Source organism: Gobio gobio (assembly GCF_949357685.1).
Source record: "Gobio gobio genome assembly, chromosome: 18".
Classification (NCBI taxonomy): domain Eukaryota; kingdom Metazoa; phylum Chordata; class Actinopteri; order Cypriniformes; family Gobionidae; genus Gobio; species Gobio gobio.
In genome coordinates this window covers 47,845,395-47,871,100 of record NC_137111.1, presented here as the reverse complement: position 1 = coordinate 47,871,100, position 25,706 = coordinate 47,845,395, and the positions used below count along the sequence as shown (strand labels likewise).

Here is a 25,706-nt window from a genome sequence, read left to right as displayed (position 1 = left end):
TTTAAGAAAAAAATATTATTTTTATATATAAAACATTTATATTTATATATATATTAGATCATATAAATGTATATACAGTATATACATGCAAATATTTCTTAAATATATACATGAATGTGTGTGTATTTATATAGAAATAATAATTAACAGAGTACACACACACATTTATTATGTAAACACAAACTTTTATTTTGGATGCGATTAATCGCGATTCATCTTTTGACAGCCCTAATTAGAATACATCACATCCGGTCGGCTGATCGCATAAGCTCTAGCCGCAGAAGTTCAAATATTTCAATGCATCCAGAGCTCAAATCGGATCCGAAATTTTAAAATCGGATGCCGCCCCTCCTCCACTGTGATTGGCTAATAGGCAGCACTCATCACTTTTTACCCAAAGTTAAACAGTTAAAAAAAAAAAAAGCAGGGTAAATAAACTCATGAAATATTATTATGGTACATAGTGCATCAAAATGCAATGTCATCAGTTTGCCTTGATTAGTTCACAGAACGTTCAAATGTTTTATGCACCATTTACACGGGGTAGGAAGCAGAAGTACATTTCTTTAGTACCAACCAACCAGTGTTGTAGTACTCGAGACTCTGCCTTGAGACCATATTTTAATGGTCTTGGTCTTGTCATGGACTTGTGCGCATTGTGACTTGTTATTGACTCGTACTCAAACATATTAGGATTTGGAATTAGGAGTCCACTGGAGTCCCATTCAAAATTATTATTACTGCATGTTAATATTTCTTTAAATTGATGTTTGAATGACACTTCCAATGATGGTGTTTTTTTTGGCGCAACTGTGCATGACTTGAGACCTAACGCTGACTCCGTATTTTGTATTTTAACTGTTCAAGAGGGAAATGGCCTGTGGGAAGATACTGTTCCTGTGCCTAGATGTTCTAGTGGCCAGAGATCGGAGTCGCCGTCCTGATGGTAACAGTTCAAACAGAACAACCTGAGTCTGAGTCTGTGATGATTTTCCCTGCTCTCTTCCTCACTCTGGAAGAGTACAGGTCCTGTAGGGTTGGTAGGCGGGCACCAATAATCCTTTCTGCAGTCCGGATTGTGCGTTGTAGTCTCCGGATGTCAGATTTGGTAGCTGAACCAAACCAGACAGTGATGGAAGTGCATAAGATAGACTCAATGACAGCCGAGTAGAACTGAATCAGCAGCTCCTGTGGGAGGTTGATCTTCCAGAAAGTCACATTGCTACATTATTTGGCTTATTATGTATATATTTACTGTTAAAAAAGTGTCACAGAGAAAACCAAATCTCGTTTAATTAAATTATAAAATGAATACAGATAAGTTTCAACACTGAGCATCTCCCCCAAAAATGTCTGACAGAACGCCCTCTCTCCCTCCGGCACATTCACATATTTGCATTAGAAAGGCAGCCATTTTTCGGCAGTCACTCTTGTGCACGCCCTCCGTAACTATAAAGGTAATCACATTGAGTTCTCATGTTGTTTTTGGGTTTTCTCTGAACTCAGTTTTGACATGGACTCGAATGAGCTCGTCTCGACTTCAACTGGTACCAACTAACATTTTGAAAATGCAAAAGTGGCAAGCAGCGAGGCCGAGTGACTGTGAGAACGGGGCGAGGCCAGTGGCGTGTGTGGTAATGAGTGCCAGCTGTGCGCCACACCGGTTTCGTGTCTAATGCTGCGTTCACACCAAACGCGAATAGAGCGTCTGGCGCGAGTGATTTCAATGTTAAGTCAATGGAAAGGCGCGTTGACGCGCGTCTGGAGGTCCCGCGGCGTGGAACGCGTGTTTCGCGCTGCGCGGTGGACGTGAATTGAGCGTCTTGTGCGATACGCGCGTTACACGCGACTGGTGCTTTTGTGCATTCACGCGTTTGAAGCGAATTCGTGTCTAACGCCCGAGTTGAAAAATTTGAACTTTGGCGTCAATTCGCGCCGCGTTAACCAATCAGGAGCCTGCTCGCTGCGGTCACGTGGTAAAGTGACGTCATGAGAAACCCTGCATAATTTAAAAATAGTTCTATTGTGTCACAAAATGTAGTTTTAAGACTTTTTCAGGTGAGAATGTAGTTGCTTAAAGCTCAAATCTGTGGTTTATTTATAAAGAGAGCGCCTATTTAAAAAAATTATCTTGTGTTTTTGAGTTGTGAGATCCAGGCGATCACCAGGCGCTCATTAACCCCGGCGAGAGCAGCCTTTCCTCGGCCAGTCCTTCTGCCGTCTGCCGCTGGCTCTGATGTCCTGTTGTGGTTCATCTTGTGTGGATCAAACGGCCGATCTTTGCTCTCATGAATCTATAATTTGTTGTCTGCCAAATCGTTTTGACTGAGGGCAAAGAGAAGTTTCATAACTTTATATTTTAAGGATATTTAAATATACATGCAGTGAAGATAATGTAGGAGTTGCCTGGACTACATTTGTGTGGCTATTAATGTTTAATATACAGGTTTAATGAAAATGAAAAGAGGCAGAGGTGTTTTATGACATATTTCTCCTTGAGTGCCTTGAACGCGCGTCAATTTCACTTCCAGCGCTCGATTTCTAGGCGCGTCCAATTCGCCGCGGACGCGTGAATGCATTCAAAAAAGTTTGCGCGTGAAACTAGACGCGGTAGACGCGATTTTGACACTCAATTTGCGTTTGGTGTGAACGCAGCTAGAGTTGGGAATCGCGATTTTCCGGTTCCGGTTCCGCCTAACGATTCCGGTTCCATTAAAATTATTAAACAAATAGTGGTAAAGGAAAAAGGCACAATATGCAACTCAAACAATCCATTTTGTGTTTATTACTTGCTCTAAAATTAATTTACAGGTTGGCAATGTCAAAAAAGTCCTGTACTGTACATATATTACAGTATTAATTAAGCCATTCTTGCAACACTTTTTTTTTCAAATGAACACCTCTGAAATTGTCTTATTACATTTTATCTCTCTGTCTCTGAATAAAACCAAGTTTTAAATTATATTTATTAGTTATATTTATTAATAAGTTTTATATTAATTTAATAGTAATTCAGTTATTCAGTGAACTTGTAAAAAATAAATTGCAATTCAGCATTACAAAGGTAATTGTGCCTAAACGCTTACCTTAACCATGGTGACTCAACGGTTGACAAATATATATATTCACTACAAATCTGGTATAAGCCCTGTGGCACTCTGTGCTGTAGCAAATGTTTTGTCAAATTGTTAGTTCAGCCTCCTTTGCATGTTATTAACTTTTCACATGTGTTACATTTTGCTTCATTATCATTCATTCTTTGGAAATTAATCCATACTTGTGACTTTCTCTTCGCCATGCTGGTGGTCAACGAGAAAATATCTGACGCAAAACCGTAAATGTGTAGCGCGAGGGCTTTCAGTGCTGAAGCTGAACTGCGTTGCACTCCTGGAAGCGGCAGGCAACGTAATTAATATTCATGATGAGATGAGCCAGGGTTGCCAGGTTATCACAACAAAACCCGCACAATTGCTACTCAAAACTAGCCCAAAACAAGCCCAATTGCGTTTCAGGGGGGCTTCTCCGGTAAAATTCGCATTTCCGAGGCTAAATATCACATAAATCAACCCGCGGACATGAAACACAGCCCGCGGCAACAGTGTTTAAGTAGCCGGAGTTGGCAACACTGGCTGCCACTCGCTATTAAAGGTTACGCTTACAGCGCTTTGCACACACATTGCACCAGAACCGTTTTCGGAACCGACACTTCGCACGGTTCTGGTATTTTTCAAAAATCAGTTTCGGTTCTGCATAAGAACCGGTTCTCGGTTCCCAACCCTAAACGCATCATAACGGTGAACCCGAAAATGTACAAGTGGCTTTACGAATGATTTACACAAATGAGTTCTGCTCGTGTTTCATGAATGAGGCCCATTGTGTCCAGTGTACATGCACTATAATGAGCTGATGATCGTTTCTCTAATGAGTGTTGTGTTTTGCAGTAGTCCGGATCACTACAGCACTAGCAGTAAGTGCTCAGGTGTGGACATTAACACTGCCCGTCTGCTCTACCACAGGCTCATCCAGCCTGATTACCTACAAATCTCACAAATTGTGAGTCTCTTGTTTCCAGCATGAATGAAACCCATGTAGTGCCATTTTCAAAAGACTCCTACAAGTGCCCGTCATTCCTGTTGTAACCAGTGCATGTGTTATCCTCATCCAGATAGCTGCTAGTTTGGAGAAGCATCTCCTCCCCAGATTGAGCAGTTCTCCTCCAGACATCGAGGCTCTGAGACTCTACCTCACGCTGCCCGAGTGTCCGCTCCTCAACAATCCCAGCAACTACACCACCCTCACCATTCCTTTCGCCAAGGCCGTCGTAACCCTGAAAGACACCCCCATCAAAGTGCTTGGTACGTCCCATTCACTATAAGACGACATTTGTTTGTTGGGCTTCGTCCCGACTCTTGTAAAACTCTGAACAATATTTTTCTGGTCCAAAATCAGTAATTACCAAACATTTTACAGCTCACAAATCTATCACAAAAAAATGGATAGATTACATGCGTGTTTTTTGTAGAGATGCTCCGATCAGCATTTTTGGGGCCGATCACCAAGATCATGATCTGCCGATTGCCGATCACTGCCGATCACAGAATGGCAGGGGAATGGCAATCTTTTATCTATAATCTTGCAGAGTTTGCACCATTTGTAGAAATGAAACTAACTCTAAATTAACTGAGTCAAGATCTTGAAGAACCACCAAGTGTTTATTTTAGAAAATGAGATAACTTAAGGCTACTGTAGGCCATCTTTCCCAAATAAATGTATATAATAAATGTATATAACTATCTCACTTAAATATTTGATCATGCAGTGCATTTTTGTTTTTAAAAAAAAAATTTCAGGTAGGTCTAACATTAGTATTGAGGTAAGAAATACTAAAGACATTTAATAAGAAATCAAATGTAAATTAATATTGGTCTTCCCTGAATAAATTAAATTAGATTAATCCTTACACTTAAGGTTGCAAAAGTTAGTCATTCAAGAGCAGTGAGTGTCATAAAGGTTCATCAAACAACACAAGACAAAGAGAAACTCAGAGACAGCAGCAGTTTATTCGACAGCTGTCACTTTAAGAGTGAACACAGATACGGTTACATGCAGTTGCACAAACGTTTACTCGCGAGTCACGACGGGGTTTACGTGCATTCTCGTCAAAACGGTAATTTAGTACATACATGTGTGTGTATCTGACCATTTCAGTGCAATTTGTACTCGCAAGCTTTTTGTGAGATGGCCTGTGTATATGTGTGTGTGTGTGTGTGTGTCTCCAGACCGTGCATGCGAGTGCTGAGCAGTTTGAACACTGGCAAGACTTAAAAATAAATGCAAATGATAAACTTTAGTGACGATGCGACACTGCCTCGATTGTGCAAAGTGGCAAATCCTGTGTCAACTGAGCAGCTCGATTTTAGTGCAGATGCGATGAGCTGATGTGAAGCCATTTGAGCATTGAGAGAGAGAGAGAGAGAGAGAGAGAGAGAGAGAGAGAGCACGCGGTGATTCACGCGCGCTGTTTGTGAACTTAAATCCCACAGAAAGTTTTCAAATGACTGCGTAAGTTATTTAATATAGAAATATGAATTGTACCTCACCTTCAGCATTATAATTATTTTACCCGCGCTGGAAAGAGAATGAGACGGTGTCGCTGCATGTCATGCCCTCGCTCTCACGGCAGGTGCGGGTTTATGTGTCGTCAGCATGCGATCGGCTCATGAGATCGGCCTTTTTGAAGACCGCCGATCAATCATCCCAAAGCGATTATCGACCGATCGAGATCGGTTGCCGATCAATCGGAGCACCCCTAGTTTTTTGCCTACATTTAGAATCAACCATTGTTTTTTTTTAAGGTAACTGGTGGTCCAGGTTTGATCCATCGGTCTTCCAGAGGCTGGTGGAGCTCTATAAGGAGGTGGTGGTGTATCTGCTGCGACTGCAGAAACTGGGAATCCCCCTTTCTGAACAGAGGATCTTCACCTGCTTCCTGCACACCTCGCTCAAACTCCTGGAGATCCTCCACTCGGTGAGCACCACAGTTGAACAGACACTGGCCCAATTTGGATATGTTTTGTGTGTCCTAAATACAAAAATGGGAATTAGTGTGTACCAAATCATTTTAAAAATGGCATGCCTAAGGCCTAGTCCACACGTACACAGGTATTTTTATAGAGTTTTTCCCTCTTCCGTTAAAAATAAAATCACATCCACATGAAAACACAAAACGCGCTGTCAAGAGCATGCCAAACCAACAGGTGGCAATATAACCCTAACCGTAAAGCCATGTTGGCCAATCAGAAGCCTGGAAAAAAGGTTATTGCATATTAAAAAGGAATATGCAGGAAGGAAAAAAGGAAGGAAGCTAAAAGGAAGTTAGCATATTTTCAGGCGCTGTGTAATATCATTGCTCTGCTGCACTCATGGGGCGGCTCAAAGTTCCTTGATTATTACGCAGGAATGAGAGTATAGTTCCTTGACATATCGGCCCAGAAGATCGCAACTTTTCATTTTCCGTTGGTCTTCGTACACGATGTAACTACAGAAGAGTCAAGTTTTAAATAGGAAAAATATCGAAACTCTTTGGTCATTTTTGAGCAGGATGCTAACGGTCTAATCAGATTCAATGATCTATGCTAAGCTATGCTAAAAGTGCTACCGCCAGACCCGGAGATCGGCTGAATGGATTTGAAAACGGTAAAACTCAACCGTTTAAAGGCCCGGGTATACTTCGGCCGTCCGCGTTCGTGCACCGCCCGCATGACGTAATTTTCGTCATTCGGAGGGCTCGCGGCCGGCCGCACACCCCGTCCGCGCGCAGCCCAAATTTTGAGACCGCGCGGACGGTCCGCGTGCAACAGCGCATGCGCCAGCAGTACAGAAGAGTCCACTAGGTGGCAATACACACAGTATTGAGCACAGTGTTCAGCCGTCGAAGAAGAGTGTGCAAAGACCGGTTTAAAAACAACACGCTTGAAAAAAAAGAGAGAATTTTTGATTCTTCAGTGTTTCTTCCAAACTATGTTGCAATGGTGGATCCACTACAGTTCTTCTCCGATCATGCCCAGCAAATGTCCCTTTGATGACAGGACTCAGTGCTGCCCTCCGATGTCTGGTAGAGCATAGACACTTTTTTACTGCGCATGTGTCGAACGCGATCCTCCGCGCGCATCCGTTGTGTAGTATACTTTGAAAGACTTTGTGACGCGTCCGGGCGCGGTAAGTGAAGTATACCCGGGCCTTAACTCTAGGGGAGACGGAAACTTAGCCTTTTCTCAAAAATCCTGGCGTGTTCCTTTAAAGGCACAATATGTAATTTTCACCGCTAGAGGTCGTTAATACAAAACAAAGTCGTAGCTTGATGACGCCTGGATTTACAAGGATGAACAGGACTCGGGCAGAAATCATGTTCATGGATGAGCTAATGTATTAAAGATGTTTGAACGTTACTGTAGTATGAAGCGGAGTGGAATGAGGCCGCTGGAGCGATTGCTAATGAGAGATGAGTACGAAACACGGCTCGAGAGCAGTGGACTTTTATTCTGTCTAGTGTTGTCACGATACTGGAATTTCTACCTTCAATACGATACCTAAAAAAGTATCGATTTTCGATACCACAGGGAAAAAATGCTGCATATACTGTCAAATAGATATTTTTAATATCATTTATTTTTTTGTCTGTCTATTGTAGTCTAGGCAATTAATTTTCTTCTGAAGAGATCACTTTATATGATAAAGCTTTTAAGGTTTTTCTCATATATAAACGTTGATCAATTACCATTACAATGATCTCACAAATATTTGCTAACTAATTGTGTTGCAATAGCTTACATGCAGCACAAGCAAGCTTGATTTCAAATTGAAAGACGAGTAAACAGTAATAAAATAAGAACAAATAAACAAATGACTATTAGCACAAATAAATACAATAGAATAAAGATACAAATTAAATAGACTGCTTTATTTTTTCAGGTAGGTCTAACAGTATTCAGGTAAATAAACTGAATTAAAAAAAAAACAAAGTAATCAAATTCAAAATAACATTGCAGGGCTCGACATTAACGCTTGTCCGGGACTAGTGGATTTTTTGAAGGGGCAAGTGAAAAAGAATTTTACTTGCCCGACGGACAAGTATCCTGAGTAAAACGTCAAAACATAAAATAACTAGGGAATCACCAAAGTGCAATAATGATTCTGCATTCAGTGTAAGTGGAGATCGATAAAGAATAATAATATAAAACGAGCTGACGTTAACAATGTTCTGCTGTTGAGGCTCGCGCAGCCTCTCGAGGAGAAAATCGAAAACAAATGAGCGCCGCTCTTACAAAGAAACTCAGTTAACATACACAGTTAAAATTGTGTAGTTTTTATATTTATAACATATGATACAGTTAAGCAACATCACACTAACAAGAGTGTTGTTTTCCTGAATACCATCACGACTGAAAATGACACTGATTTCATACGCCAGTTCCATAAACAATTAATTACCATTAAGACACTTACATTTTAGAAGCAATATGGACTGTTTTTGTTCTTTCAGCAGCGAAAAGAAAAATATATTTAAGAAAAAAATATTATTTTTATATATAAAACATTTATATTTATATATATTATAGATTATATAAATGTATATACATGCAAATATTTCTTAAATATATACATGAATGTGTGTGTATTTATATATAAATAATAATTAACAGAGTACACACACACATATATTATGTAAACACAAACTTTTGGATGCGATTAATCGCGATTAATCTTTTGACAGCCCTACTTAAAATATGTCAGTGCCATTGTTTTTTCTCAGGATGCACACACACCAATAATGAAGTCACATTTATAAAAGCTAAAGTTTAAAAAGGCCTAATTGAATTTAGGTCTAATCCTGGCTTGATCTAAGTCTTTGTCTGCGAAACCGGGCTTTCGTGCCTTTAACATGAACTGACAATGAGAAGTACTTCTCATTCTTGCTGGTGAATGTACACTAAGTTAACTAATGGAACCATATTGTAATTCGCTAATATCGTATTCTTCTTATCGTGTTGCAGGTTAATGAGCGTGCTGGCCAGATCATCCAGTATGACAAGTTCTACATTCATGAGCTGGATGAGCTCATTGACATCAGGAATGATTATGTCACCTGGTTTCAGCAGCAGATGTTCTCTTTGGTGAGTCTGCATCGTTCAGAGGCATCATTTTACACTCCTGAATTACACGATTGGGTGCTTTGCTCAAGGTCATTTCCTGCCAGTATTGAGAATCGAACATGCAACCTTCGAGTTACCAGTCAGACTCTCTAACCATCACGGCCACGACTGCCTTATGATCATTTACAATGACTTTAAAGGGGGGGTGAAACATTCAGTTTCAGTCTTGAGTGCCTATAGAGTAGTACTGCATTCTTCATATCTCCGAAAAGTCTTTAGTTTTATTATATTTATAAAAGAAAGATACGCTGTACCGAGTCTTTCCGGAAAGAAACGAGCAGCTGGAGGCGTATCGTGTGGGCGGAGCTAAGGAATCACGAGCACGCGCAGCGATTGCGTTGAGAAAGCTGTGACATCCTTAAACGTGGAAAAAACTTTATCCTAAATAAACCATGGAGATCAATCGGATTTAGCCATACATATATGATCCAGAATCAGATCTAGAGGCTAAAATTTAACAGGAGAAGCAGCAACGACGACTACAGCAGGACGTCTGTAAAACATATAACTTATAATTGTTACCTGCTTATAGCGGCTTGTCATGCGTGAGTTTTACATCATTTGTGTGTGTTTACTCATGGTTTATGAGGACATAATTTGATTTATGGACTATTGTATGCGATTTAATGTTAGCAGTAGCAAGCGTAACGGTTTTGGAAGTCAGACTAGTGCGTGTTTACTAGGGATGGGACGATACACTTAAACTCACGATACGATGCACCTCGATATGCCAGGGTTACGATACGATACGATACGTCACGATACGATATCAAAAAAGAAGAAAATACCGTGCCGTGATGGTTATATAACTCTGTGTTGCACGCGAGGTCCAGCTGTCGGTGGTCAGGGCGACACAGTCGGCATTTTTTAGATACTCTTTCACGCTTTTTTTGGTTTCATTGTAAATTTCCGGGATTACCTTCTCTGAAAAATGTCCTCGACATGGCATCTTAAACTTGGGCTCCAGCACATTGAACATTTGGATGAATTTTCTGTTCTCTACCATGTTAAATGGAGCCATATAGTCCACTATGAATTCGCCAATGAGCCTGGTTATCTGTTTTGCACGCGGACTTGACGGAGGTAGAGTTGGTGTCAGCGCTTGTTTCATGGTCCGCTTTCCCTTCGGTAGGCTCGTTTTCTCCAGGGTCGTTTTCACATTTTTATGGTGATGTTAAAGGTGGTGGTTCATGTTTGATGTGTTGGATGTGGTGTACGGAATGACAGCATGGCATAGCTTACACACAGTCTTAGTCTTGTCAGTTACTCTATTGCCGTCTTTGTCTTTTTTAATGAGAAAGCCAAAATACTGCCAGACATATGACTTGTATCCAGGCGGAGCGTCCTCAATTTCGACCTCATTTGACTCCATGGTCGGCTGTTTGGGGGCAAGGCAGTTGGTGCTAATGCTAATATTTGTTAGCTCGCTGCAGTGTTGTTGTTGCAACATGCGCTGTCTTGACGCGACGACGTACCGCACCATTCCCCGGATATATATTTTTTTCATTTAGTTTTTTTACCCAGCTTGATCAGCAGCTGGTGCTGCCAGCCTGCCACCATAGACTGTATGTCTGCCCCATATACATACACACACATATAATACACTAAATTATTTATATACTACGCAAATCATGCAGCAGTGCCATCTATCTTTATTTCGCGATCCATTTTTTTCGACCTCGATGCGTTTCGTCACGTTTTGTATCGCAATATTTTGTCAAACGATATTTCGTCCCATCCCTAGTGTTTACATAGAAAAACAATGGAATAGTAGCGCATTTGAATGAACTAACAACACAAAGACATTTGAAGCAGTTTTACTCACCGCCTGCTTCCAACCTCAATCGCTGGAACAGCTCCATCTTTCAGCCCTAGACGAGCTACAAATCCAGAGTTGAACTGGGCCTTGTTTATAAAACGATCGTCGCCGAAATGCAGGGGTCCCATTAATGCTGGGTTCTTTGGGAAGCTCTACAGGATTGTCTTGGGTTTCCCGGACAACCAAAAACACACTTCTTTGTTGACATTGTTGATTTCGTGACGTCCTATGTAGGGTTGGGTATCGTTTGGGTTTTTTTCGATTCCGGTGCCAAACCGATACTTTTAAAACGGTTCCGGTGCCTGAACCGATACTTTTAAAACGGTTCCGGTGCCTAAACGGTGCCTGAACCGATACTTTTAAAACGGTCCCGGTGCCTAAACGGTGCCTGAACCGATACTTTTAAAACGGTTCCGGTGCCTAAACGGTGCCAAACCGATACTTTTAAAACGGTTCCGGTGCCTAAACGGTGCCAAACCGATACTTTTTAAACGGTTCCGGTGCCTAAACGGTGCCAAACCGATACTTTTAAAACGGTTCCGGTGCCTAAACGGTGCCTGAACCGATACTTTTAAAACGGTTCCGGTGCCTAAACGGTGCCAAACCGATACTTTTAAAACGGTTCCGGTGCCTAAACGGTGCCAAACCGATACTTTTAAAACGGTTCCGGTGCCTAAACGGTGCCAAACCGATACTTTTAAAACGGTTCCGGTGCCTGAACCTATACTTTTTTTTTTTTTTAAATGGCCACAAAACGAGGTGGATAACATTAAATGGCTTTTTATTTATTTATTTAAATTGAACCATTTATTAAAAGTTTAATATATACTTAAATGTATGTATATAAATAAATACAAAACACAATTGACTTATTTACAAATTCACAGTAAAACCTAATAGCCACCTAACCCAACTACAACAAGCCTAATATAACTCTAAATAACAGTTACAGTAATAACAGCAGTTAGCCTAGTCTGTATTCTCGGTCTGCTACTAACCAGCTTCGAGCTTCAGCTTTATTTTGAAATATGATCATTTTCTCTGGCTAAATATTTTAGAACGCATCGCCTTAATGTTTCCATGACGACGCGTCATGTTTATCACATGACACACAGCAGCCGCATTAGCGCTGACAGCTCAGCTGTATCAGGTTTATTTCGTTTTTTCTTTTTATTCAAAATATTCACAAACTTCTTAACTGTGTCACGAACTATCTGATGTTCAAATGTGTGAGTGAATGTGTGTTAGTTGATCTATAAAGCGCAATGGGCGGCGCCATGTTAGTTTGCGCCTCAGAATCGGATCTGTCGGATTTACAACACTTGAGTTCATTCTCGTCTTACAAAATACATGAAAGTAAGTGACCAGTGAACTGGAAGAAGAATAGAGTAAACGATATAGCTACTATTTAATGTGCATGTATCTGATGTGAATAAAACATGTAACGTTAGTCAAATTATAACCGCCTGAAAGGATTGTCATAGCCGCTTTCATAGACATCAGTGTGTTTTTTGCTAGTAGCCTACTTATGAGCATTTAAATGTCTGAAACCTGAAATAAACATGATGTGGTTGAAAACACTGAATAGTTGTCATGAGTTGTGATGTGACCAGCGCTGAGCGTCTGTCTCTGGCTCAGCCAAAGCACCCGAAAGCACGTTTGAATTTTGGCACCGAAATGAGGAACCGAAATCTGCGTTCTGATTCGGTCCGGTACATACCGGTTATATAAGTACCGGTGCCATATTGGAACCGGATTTCGGTACCCAACCCTAGTCCTATGACTGCAGCGGAGCCAGCTTCCCTAAAGCCGAGCACAGCGCTATAATGGGCATGCATTTGCTCTCTCGCTCTAGTCGCGCGTGCCCTACCGGGAGAAGAGCCCGTACGTACAAGGACAATCCGCCCCATCTGACGTCACACATACCCATACTCGAAAAAAACTTTCCGAAACCGGAAGGAGTATTTTTGGCGCAGAAATACTCCATCAAACTTTGCCCATATTTAGCATGGGAATCCAAGTCTTTAACAGTGTAAAAATCTCAGTATGCATGAAACCGCATTTCACCCCCCCTTTAAGGTGACGTGTGTAATTCCTGCACCCAACAGAATTAGGTTGTGTTTGAAACGTCTCTATTATTTTGGTTTGTTACTGCTAGATAAATATACACTTTCCTTTAACCTCAAATCATAGTCCCACTCTCTGTCTCCCGTCTGTCTTGAACAGGTCATGGACTCTCAGGTCATCTTGTGCAAATACCCGTTTGTTTTTGACGCTCAAGCGAAGACGACGCTGCTCCAGACGGATGCTGTGATCCAGATGCAGGTGAGCGAGCTCTGCCCCATCTGAAGCTCTGACATCCTCATGCTTTACTCGTGCGCTCACAGTGCTGTTTGTGATCAGATAGCCGTGGACCAGGCTCAGAGACAGAACTTGCACTCGCTCTTCCTGTCTGGTGGAGGAGCAGCAGAGTCAGTAAACCCCTGCCTCATCCTCATTGTACGCCGAGATAACGTGGTCGGAGACTCCATGGAGGTGCTGAGGAAGTCCAAAAACGTTGATTACAAGAAGCCACTCAAGGTAAACAAGTTTTCTTTAATATGTGCATCTTCGTTGCCGCTTCTGCGTTTTTTAATCCTATTATTCTGCAGGTGATCTTTGTGGGAGAGGAGGCCGTGGATGCTGGCGGCGTGAGGAAAGAGTTCTTCCTGCTCATCATGAAAGAACTCTTAGACCCTAAATATGGCATGTTTAGATACTACGAGGAGTCCAGACTCATCTGGTTCGCTCACAAGGTATAGTAAGAAAGCATGCAATGTCCTTTGAGAATAACATTTATTCAGAGGCTGTAAAAAAACTAAAGTTCTCAGTGCGCAGTGCACCTTTATTCTTGTGATAGATAGTGGATGGATGGATGGATGGATAGTAGATGATAGATAGATAGAATACGGATGTATGGATAGTAGATGGCTAGAAAGATAGAAGATGGATGGATAATGGATGGATGATAGTAGAAGATAGATGGATGGATGGATAGTAGATGATAGATGGCTAGATAGATAGAAGATGGATGGATGGATAGTAGATGGATAGATAGATAGAAGATGGATGGATAGTAGATGGATGGATAATGGATGGATGATAGTAGATGGATGGGTAGAAGATGGATGGATGGATGGATGGATGGATGGATGGATAGTAGATGATAGATTGCTAGATAGATAGAAGATAGATTGATGGATGGATGGATAGTAGATGATAGATGGCGAGATGGATAGAAGATGGATAGATAGATAGATAGATAGATAGATAGATAGATAGATAGATAGATAGATAGATAGATGGATAGATGGATGGATGGATGGATGGATGGATGGATGGATGGATGGATGGATGGATGGATGGATGGATGGATGGATGGATGATAGTAGATGAATGGATAGTGGATGGATGGAAAGTATGGATGAATAGATGGATTGATTTAAAGTACTTTAGGAAACATGAGAAGTCCCCTCACATTCATTAAAGTACATCCGCTTTATATGTAATATATGAATTAAAGAAAACAAGATCAAAAACATGATTGGAAGAATCATCATTCAAAAGTTCTCAAGAATATACTTAGGAAATCTAATCATAAAAGTTTTCTTCGTGCATATCTACCTCTCAGGGCAATATGAGATGTGCTAGTGCTGAAGTTGGTGTGCTGTGAGGAACTGTCAGTCTCATGTCAGCTCTCTCTCCTGCAGACGTTTGAAGACATCGACTTGTTCCACCTGATTGGAGTCATTTGTGGACTGGCCATCTATAACCTCACTATAGTGGAGCTGAACTTCCCGCTAGCGCTGTACAAGAAACTCCTGAAGAAAGTGCCCACGCTAGAGGACCTGAAAGAGCTCATGCCTGATGTGGGAAGGTGCGTCTTTTCACTGGCTCGTGTCATGAAGAATCAAACTCGCTTTGACTGTTTGAGGTGTTTGATGTACTGTGACACACACATGCTTGAAACTTGTGTGTTTGAGGTAGGGCTGAACGATATATCGTTATCGTATCTGTATCTAGATATGAACTTTCAAGATATTACTATTCAAGATATTATTATTCCCCTCTCCGCACTCGCCCTGCATACAACTCTGGCAGTCACAACACACATCAGTTTTACGAGTGCCCTTGAATGCACCGCTAAAGCCAGCGCGCACACTCTACCAGGGGCGCGGGAACTATATTGTGAGAGGGGGGGCGGCGTTTCCATGGTGACGCATCATTGCTTGTCACGTGACACACCGCAGCAGCAACAGCGCTGAATGAATGATGATCTGCTTTTGTCATTTTTTTCCTTTTTTATTCAGAATATTCACAAATGTGTTAGCTATGGCATGAAATATCTGATATTCCGATTGTCAAATACATGCAAGTGGAAGTATATTGTTGTTTAAACACCTTTATAACGATGGCGTTAGTTGAGCTGTATGCGCGATGGGCGCCGCCGTGTTAGTTTGTGCCGCAGACGCAGTTCAGAGAATCGCATCTGTTGGATTTACAACCTCTATAGCCACGTTTACATGCGCACTTCTTTGTCGTTTCGATTAAAAGCATTCTGATTGAAAGATTCGGTGGACTGTTTACATGCGACGTTATCTAAACCGATCTGGTGTTCACATGTGCTGACTTTCAGTAGGAATCCTTTTGTGACACAAACGCACAGTTTTTCTGCCGCCTCAGATTCGTTACGTATCGTGGATCAATAGTTCTGTGTTGGTAATTTTTATATTGATCTATTCTGTGGGCGGACATGCAGTAGTTTAACCTAATTTATGTCCTATACAATGGCTATTTCAACAGCTGTGAATGATGAATGCGGAATCAAAAATGAATTCAATTCATTTATTTTGAAAAACACAAAATTAACAATAAAATGCACTCAAATTATTAATAAAAACATAGGATATACGGTGAAACATGAATGAAGCATTCAAGACGTGCTCAGCATCATTACTAGTAGTACTAAACATATATATGTCAGATGATTAAGGAAAGATACCATAATAACAAAGGTATAAATATTAACAAACGTAATTAAAGTAGACTGGGGGTAATGTTACTTAACCAATTTGAAGCAGTTGTTGAATTTTTTTTTTATAGCTAACTTAACTAACGAGAAACGGAGAGCAGCTTGAATGTTCCCCGTTGAAATGGCAGCTCTCAGCGGCCACCAGGACTTGTACAGTTTTATAAAAGCTATTTATTATTTGTCGTAAAGTGTAAGAATCACCTCAGAAAAATAAATTATTCTGTCAGGCGCAGTTGAAGCCGAGCACAAACGCTGTCGAGATGAGATGCTGTAGCCAGGCTATGTCTGTCATTATTCAAACATCATGTTCATAACATGTTACGAAATAAAACGTTTAATACCTCAGAAAAATGAACTTTCCTCTCTTGTCAACATTAGCCTGGTGTGAGCGCGGCGCGCGCTCTTCAGTTGAGGAGGCGCGCGCTGTATATCACGTCACAGAAAGACGTGCACTCACAGTAATCGGATCAGATCGTTTACATGGTGGAATTTTTCGTTTGATCAGTTCATGAAAAGGTTTATCCCACCCCTCTCAAACCCATTACAATTTCATTCGGTTTGGCCATTTTTATTCCGATTGAGGTGTTTATATGGAGTATTTTTATTCGGATTGGACTTTTAAACCGATTACAGTGCTCCATGTAAACGCACCTTATGTTTACAACACGTGAATTCATCCACTTCTCCCGAAATACTTCAAGGTAAGGGGCTGGTGAACTGGGAATAGAATAGAGTAAACATTGAAGTTACTTACACAATGTGTATCTGATATGAATAAAACGTGTCGAATTATAATGGAAAGGATTATTATTACCTCTTCCATAGACATCAGTGTGTATTTTACAAACTCTAAATGTATTGTTTTTTAGTACTTATGTGAATTTATATGTTTGAAACCTAAAATTAAACAGTATGTGGTTGAAAACACTGAAAAGTTGTGATATATGACAGCTCTGAGCGCGCCTGTCTCTGGCTAAATTCAACATTTGATCATGTGATGCACTTGATCATCCGCTCAGGGCCTAGACTGATCACACCTGTGTGATCGTACGTGCCAAAGGCTTAAAAACAATACATTTTCTGACACAAATTTTTGAAATGTAGGCTTAAATCAAACACATTTTAATTCAGATTCTGGTTTTCACCGAACACGTAGTCATATCGTATTGTATCGATATCGAGATATCTGGCATGAAAATCGAGATATGAAATTTTGTCCTTACCTAGCCCTAGTTTGAGGAGTTGTTCAGTACAAAACGCCTGGATGGGGGTGGAACAATAATCAATTATAATGAGTCATTTAGAGGCTTTAGAAATGTGCTTATCAAATATGATAGAGCAGGCTTTATAGGGTTAAGTGATAATCTGAGCTCTTTCAGGGGATGTGGAGATGTTTTAGTGTAGATGTGATGCTTTTCTCTGGATCTTCAGGAGTCTTCAGCAGCTGCTGGATTACACAGAGGATGATTTGGAAGAAACCTTCTGCCTGAATTTCACAGTAAGGACAAGTTAAACTGTTGTTTGCATGTAATGTCCTTTTAAACTATGGAATTCCAAAGCTGCCAATATTAAATATAAATAAATACCACGCCCTCCTCATTACCCTACGCACAAATAAATGTAGGAATAAATAAATGTAGAAATTAATAAATGTAGAAATACATAAATGTAGAAATACATAAATGTATAAATAAATAAATGTGGAAATAAATAAAAATAGAAATGAATAAATGTATAAATAAATAAAATAATAAATAAATAAATATGGAAAAAAATATATACATAAATAAGGAAATTAATGTATAAATAATTATTTATTTTAGTTTAATTATTTTAGTTTAAATTTTTTTGTTTTAATTATTTATTATTTGTTTTTTGCTTTTCTATGTGTATTTATTTATATTTATTTTTGCTTTTTTACATTAATTTGTTTATTTATTTATGTATTTATTTATTTTTAATATTGGCAGCTTTGGAATTCCATATTAAACAAGTGCTTCATTAATAAAATAAATGCATATACAGCCGTTTTATAATTACAGATCACAGAGGAAAACTTTGGTGCCACAGAGGTGTTAGAGCTGATACCCAACGGGACGGACATCACCGTCAACAAATCCAACAGGTATTACAGCAACACAATATTCACATTCTCTCATCACAGTCATTGTGACTGGCTGCGTTTACACTGGCACAAAAAATCTGGTTTCTGACACGGATCGGAATTTGAACACATGTAAACACAATTTTTTAAATCAGAGGCATATCCGATATCTGGATTCTAAACACGTATATCCGATTCCCCATTGAACTCCCAGCCACCAGGTGGATGGATGGATGGATGGATGGATGGATGGATGGATGGATGGATGGATATTTAGTAGATGGATGGATGTGGATGAGTGGATGGATGGATGGATGGATAGTCGATGGATGTGGATGGATGATGGATGAGTGGATGGATGGATGGTTGGTGGATGGATTGTGGATGGATAGTAGATGGAGGATGAATGGATAGTAGATTGATAGTAGATGGATGGATGTGGATGGATGGATGGCTGGATAGTGGATGGATGGATGATGGATAGTAGATGGATGGATGGATGGATGGAGAGTAGATGGATGGATAGTAGATGGATGGATGGATAGTGGATGGATGGATGGATGGATAGTAGATGGAGGATGGATGGATAGTAGATGGAGGATGGATGGATAGTAGATGGATGATAGTAGATGGATGGATGGATAGTGGATGGATGGATGGATGGATAGTAGATGGAGGATGGCTGGATAGTGGATGGATGGATGATGGATAGTAGATGGATGGATGGATGGTAGATGGAGGATGGATGGATAGTAGATGGATGGATAGTAGATGGATGGATGGATGGATAGTAGATGGAGGATGGATGGATAGTAGATGGATGGATGGATAGTGGATGGATGGATGGATGGATAGTAGATGGAGGATGGCTGGATAGTGGATGGATGGATGGATGGATGGATGGTAGATGGATAGTAGATGGATGGATAGTAGATGGATGGATAGTAGATGGATGGATGGATAGTAGATGGAGGATGGATGGATAGTAGATGGATGGATGGATAGTGGATGGATGGATGGATGGATGGATAGTAGATGGAGGATGGCTGGATAGTGGATGGATGGATGGATGGTAGATGGATAGTAGATGGATGGATAGTAGATGGATGGATGGATGGATAGTAGATGGAGGATGGCTGGATAGTGGATGGATGGATGATGGATAGTAGATGGATGGATGGATGGTAGATGGAGGATGGATGGATGTGGATGAATGGATAGTGGATGGATGGACGGGAATTATGGGCGGGAAATGTAAATATGTAATTAATGTAAGTACAGATATCGGGTGCCAGTCGTGCCTAAAGTGAATATAAACCGGCAGGCAAAAACAACCGGATATGGTCAAGAGATCAGATCTGTGCGTCTTGCGGTGTAAACGCAGTCTATCATTTCACATATGAATTCCTGTTGAGCCGTGTTTTTGGTTACACTTTATTTCGATAGTCCACTAGGCATTCTGCTAACTAATCTGCTTTGCTAACAGCATGTCAGCTAACTCTCTTAGTGTATTAGTAGACTGTTAGGTTAGAGCTAGTAGAATACGTTGACATGCAGTTACTTACAGTCAGTGGAATGTTAAACTGGACTATCGAAATAAAGTGTTGCTCTATTTTTACAGTTTGATTAATGTATATTAAATAACCTATCCACCCTTACCAGGCAGGAGTTTGTCCACGCCTACGTTAATTATATATTCAACACCTCCGTGGCTCCTCAGTTCAGTGCTTTCCACGCTGGATTCCACAAAGTGTGTGGAGGGAAGGTTCTAGAGCTTTTCCAGCCCAGTGAACTGCAGGCCATGGTCATCGGAAACACCAATTACGACTGGAGGGAATTAGAGAAGGTAAACATTCACTTGCACCAGCTGATCGTGTGCTTGAACCAACAGTGTGTGTGTGTTTGGAAGTGTTTTGATCCTGTGGTTTGTTCCTGTCGCTGTATTGATCCTCAGAGCACAGAGTATAAGGGCGAGTACTGGGCGGATCATCCCAACATCAAGATATTCTGGGAAGTGTTTCACGAGCTGCCTTTGGAGAAGAAGAAACAGTTCCTGCGTAAGTGATTCATCTGAGTTTAGATTTACACAGTCTCTCACACACTAGTGCCTTACTCGTAACTGTCACCGTCACCTTTTTTTCCTATCATATATTTTAGTAATTATCATAAATTGGGTATCATTCGAAAGCTTACGAACTCAAAATTCATCCTGTGAAAACCGTTTTGAAATTGGATGTTGTGTTACCATGGAAATGGTACTTTAAATTCTTCTGGCGGGCTCCTCCCCCTAGTGGGCGGTGTCATGTTTCATATTACAACAATTATTTTAACTACTTTATAATCAAAATCTTTTCTAATCTTGACAAAACACATATCATCGGAAAGGTCTGAGTCTCAAGGTTCCATATTTGGTGACTGTTTTGTGATGGAAGTGAAATTTTGACAGGAAATTGCATCAAAAAACAATCAATGGAATGTGGACGACACCCGGTGGCTATTTTTGGTACAGCGCCTAAACAACATCTCATGGGAACTTTAATTTTTGTGATATCAACTTCAAATTTGGAACACAACTTGGTTAGACATATGGCTTTTATGTTATAGTAATTTTAGTTTATAACATTTTTGAAAAATATATATTTTATATAAAATAAAAAAACATGTAGTACAGTATTTGTTTTAATTACAGTAAATTCAAACTTCCATAACTTTTTCATAATTTCATATTTTGAATTGCTTTTCAACAATAATCTGCCGAGTGTCTGCTTTAAAACAAGACCAAACTTAGGTCTATATTCCAAAGCATTCTTGAATTAGAGCCCTTTAAGTTTGGATTGTGTATTCTCATGTGTATTCTCAAAAAGGGGGGTGACAGTTCAGGGGTTAAAATGAAAACGATCCTCGTCCACGCTGGCGCTTCAGAAAAGATCTCCGTCCATACTACATGAGTGGAAACGCCTGCATGTGTGTAGTGTACACAGTTGCCGATCGCTCTAATAATAGCTTGCCTCTAGCACATGTGGGCATCTGCAGTATTTCAACGCCACCGTTTGGATTTCAATAAAAAAAGTTTGGGTGAATGCAGACATCCGTGATTTATTGTCCATCCAGCCACACAAGAAAACATGCGATCTACCTGAGTGAAGACGTGATCATAAAGGGGCGTCGTCTTCCACTATTGTAGGTTAAAGGGTTAGTTCACCCAAAAATGAAAATTCTGTCATTAATTCCTCACCCTCATGTCGTTGGACACCCGTCAGACCTCCGTTCATCTTCAGAACACAAATTAAGATATTTTAGTGTAAATCTGATGCTGAGAAAGGCTTCAGATAGGCCTCCATTGGCATTCAGTACATCAGTACTCACAAGACGCATAAAAGGCACTTAAAACATTGTTACAAAGTCCATCTCACCACAGTGACTCTACAATCATTTTACGAAGCGACGACAATAGTTTTTGTGCGCAAAAAAAAATCTAAATAACGCCTTTATCCAACTTTGTTATTGTCTTCCGTGTGTGCCTCCACGACACATGCGCGAGAATATGACGCAGATCCGGCGTTCGGACACATGACCCAGAAGCAATTTGTTTACAAGCAGAGGAAGACGCGCGTGTCTAAGCTGTTGAATTCTACATTGATCGTGCTTTAGGTCTCGGCGTAGTGCTCAAAATGGGACTAAAGTGTGCATTTCATGGATTCCCGAACGCTGGATCTGCATCATATTCTTGCGCATGCGTCGTGGAGACACACACGGAAGACAAGAAGAGGTTGAATAAAGTTGTTATTTTTATTTTTTTTTGCGCACAAAAACTATTGTCGTCGCTTCGTAAAATTATTGTAGAGCCACTGTAGTGAGATGGACTTTGTAACGATGTTTTAAGTGCCTTTTATGGGTCTTGTGAGTGTAAATGTACTGAATGCCAATGGAGGCCTTTCTCAGCATCAGCTTTACACTAAAATATCTTCATTTATGTTCTGAAGATGAACGGAGGTCTGACGGGTGTCGAACGACATGAGGGTGAGTAATTAATGACAGAATTTTCATTTTTGGGTGAACTAACCCTTTAAATAGAGGAAAACCGTCTCGAGCACAACTGCAGCCCAGACGAATTGTCTAAAGCCGCGTTTCCAACGCAGGAACTTTCCCCAGGAACTTTGGGCTGGTATCAAGCGGCTCCTCCCGCAGTTTCTCTTGAAGCTGATACGGAAGTGACTTAAACTGCAGTTCATGGACTGGCCACTAGAGACAGACTCCAGAAGGAGCAGAATCTCATTGAGCTCATGTTAAAATGCTCAACTTTACAGCAGAAGAACACATGTTTACAGTCTGGAACACATTGTGCTTTTGGTCTGTATGGCTAATTTTGTCCTTCATGACGACTGTGAGGGGGGTGAATTTTTTTATAACTCATTCGTTTACATGTTATCAACCCGCCCACAGGCGGAGCATCTCACTCACAAAATGTAAATGCGCTCGGCTCGGGCATTAATAACGGAGCGGGGCAGAGCAAAGTGAGTGTTTCAACTTTTCAAAGAATTCTTATGAAAGTTAATCTTCCACATGCGATCTGATAACGCCTCAGACTGGACACGCGCTGAGAATGACAGCCGCTCTTACCTCAGCTCTGCTCAGCTCTTCTCATGATGAATGAGATCTGATCCTGCTGCGTCTGTGACGTGACTTTCGTTCGGCTCACTCACACTTTATTGAAAAGATACGTTCAGTTTTTAATTGTAGTGTCTATTCTCTAACTGAACGAAATTATTTTATCACTATGAATATCAAAATGATGGTGGGGGCGGAGCCGCGGTGGGCAAGTGATAACCAGTAGCCGTGGCTTTGGGAGTGGCCTTGTTGTGCAGCGAAGCAAGTGCATTCATCCACATGAGACAAAAATAAATTTTCTGTCTTTATAAATATATAAAATATATAAATAACCCAAAATAATTTCATATTTCTACTACATAAATGACCCAGTTTAAATACACATTAATCTTCCCAGCGCTGAAGTGCCCCTTTAAATCAAATCACGATATAGATGTGTCTGTGAATATTAAACTGCAAAAAAGACTATTACATATGAATTCTGGATGCTCTGCCCGTGTCTGTGATGAATGGGTCACGTGCGGTTTCTCTCTCTCTCACACACACACACACACACACACACACACACACACACACACACACACACACACACACACAAGCACTTGCTGTGTTTTCAGCCTCAGTAGCTGTACTATATGAGGACATGAACTTCATCTTCGAGCCGCTCTGAGAGTCACTTCATGAGCATTTTACCATTTCATGTGAAAAAAAAAATGTTGTCTCATCACAAACACACCGAGACCCAAAGGTGATGGTCTTCACAGCAACCTGTCAAAATAAAAGTTCGGTTAAACTTGACAGAAATATATTACTGTTGTACTGTAGAATTTAGATGCGCCTCAATGTAATAATACTAACACTAATAATAATAAAATATTAATCAAAACTTTATTTTTTTAAGGAATAATCACATCACAAGTTTTCTTCCATGTTTTAATTTTAACAGTAACGCTCGTTGTGCAGCATGTTGTTTGACAAAAATTTGTTTAATTTCATTTCATGATTAAAAGTTAAATTAAATTAACGTTGTATGTCTTTAATGTTCATTTGATTACCAGAAAATACACAACACAGAATTTGTGGGAAAAAAAATAAATAATAGTAATTGTTTTTATGAATTTTATTGATTTATACGTGATTTTTGATTATTAAAATGTCATTAAACAATTATAATGTAATCCAGAAAATAAAGTATTTGGTAAAAATAAAACCGAATTGGATGGGGAAAAAAACGTTTTTCATAGGGCCCTAAACATGTCATTTTTTGTTAAACTTTTAATAAATTATTAAATTGTGTAAGTTTCATTATTTCAATTAATTATTGTTTTGCTTACTAAAAATTTAATTTAAACATTAAAATGGAGTCCAAATACATTTAAACGGGAAAAAAAACCGGAATGTAGGAAAAAAGATTAAACAGAATTTGGGAATAAATTAAACTGATTTCATAGGGCCCTATAATCTAGAAGTCACACCAGGGTATTACATCTTTTTTTTTTTTTTTTTACTCCTACCAGATGGCACTAATATACCTTCATACGTCTCTAATTTAACATGGAATAATACAACTTTAATTGAAAAATAATGTAAAAATATATTAGAAAGAAATTGTGTATTATTTTCAATGGGAGAAAAATACCTCATAAAATTTTTATAAATATTGTACAGTATTATAAAATCACCTAAAACTTCTAAATAATAATCCAAAAATATTATTGAACATATATAACATTGTACAGTACATTTCAACGCCACAGAAGAGCAAAGGGTTGTTGTGAACTTCTGTTGTTTCTTGAAGTAGAGACCAGGAGAACTTGGATAGGTTTTTCAGCAGGATTCTTTATTGAGAAAAAACATGCTGTCTTTCCGCTGAGGTTCCAAGTCTGACTAAAGCCAGTAGAACATTGTATTTTATATACATTTCAAGGGGAGCGATCTCTGAGCTTGTTATGCGAAATAGTCAGGAAGTGCATAAAGACAAAAGACTTAATGTCTCAAACACTTACACGGTCTTACGTAATCTCCTTAGAATTTCCTCAAGTTTACTTCAAAATGTAAAACGCAAATATAGATAATGTTTTCAGTTATATTCTATTACATTGGAACCTATATATAACAATGTATAAATTTGTAATCCCACAGGGTTAACGAACATGTCCTTCACAATCATTGTGTGTGTGTGTGTGTATGTTTTGACACCGTCTCCCTGTCATTTTCCCCAGTGTTCCTGACGGGAAGCGACCGGATCCCCATCATGGGAATGAAGAGCCTGGCGTTAGTGATCCAGCCCACCGCTGGAGGAGAGCAGTACTTCCCTGTAGCGCACACATGCTTCAACCTGCTGGATCTGCCCAAATACAGCAGCAAAGACACACTCCGACAGAAGCTCCTGCAGGCCATCGAACACAACCAGGGCTTCAACCTCGTCTGACGTCCGCAGGTAACACACGCTTCACACAACCAGGGCTTCAGCCTCGTCTGAGGAGCGGTCCCGATGCTTCGTGTGATTCCTTTTGGAAATTAGCAGAGACATTTGCATTGTATAAATCTTCAGTTACAACTTCAATAATAAAGACACTAAATACGGCATCCCAGTGGGCGGACACATGTAAAGTGTTTGTATATCAGTATTTTGTTACTCGCTCAAAGTTTGGGTGGTGTGTGTGTGTGCTAGTAAGCACTTTCTTCTTCTTTTTAAACCTGTAGCACTTTACAATACGGTTCTATACGCTAACATTAGCCTCATAAACAACAGCGTTCATTCATTCATAAACAAATACACGTGTATTACTACATTAAGATTATTAAATGCTATTATTTATTAATATTAGCGTATATGACCTTATGTACAGTGTTACCAGTTGCGCTACAAAACCCTTTGTTTTGATTTAA

General features: G+C 40.0%; 1 protein-coding gene across 4 annotated transcripts in view; it reads left to right on the top strand.

The window, feature by feature from the left end:
* herc4 (HECT and RLD domain containing E3 ubiquitin protein ligase 4) overlaps positions 1–25,706 on the top strand; it is a 41,087-nt gene that overhangs the window by 14,809 nt on the left and 572 nt on the right. For all 4 annotated transcript variants that reach the window (XM_079843620.1, XM_079843618.1, XM_079843617.1 and 1 more), the window contains exons 12-24: positions 3,942–4,053; positions 4,166–4,355; positions 5,856–6,028; positions 9,054–9,173; positions 13,258–13,356; positions 13,435–13,611; positions 13,683–13,826; positions 14,781–14,947; positions 17,534–17,600; positions 18,145–18,227; positions 19,869–20,052; positions 20,161–20,263; positions 25,037–25,706. The exon at positions 25,037–25,706 is cut by the window's right edge and continues 572 nt beyond it. In XM_079843620.1, coding sequence (XP_079699746.1) covers positions 3,942–4,053; positions 4,166–4,355; positions 5,856–6,028; positions 9,054–9,173; positions 13,258–13,356; positions 13,435–13,611; positions 13,683–13,826; positions 14,781–14,947; positions 17,534–17,600; positions 18,145–18,227; positions 19,869–20,052; positions 20,161–20,263; positions 25,037–25,245 — 1,828 coding nt within the window. In that variant the 3' untranslated portion in view covers positions 25,246–25,706. The remainder of the gene's footprint in view (positions 1–3,941; positions 4,054–4,165; positions 4,356–5,855; positions 6,029–9,053; positions 9,174–13,257; positions 13,357–13,434; positions 13,612–13,682; positions 13,827–14,780; positions 14,948–17,533; positions 17,601–18,144; positions 18,228–19,868; positions 20,053–20,160; positions 20,264–25,036) is intronic.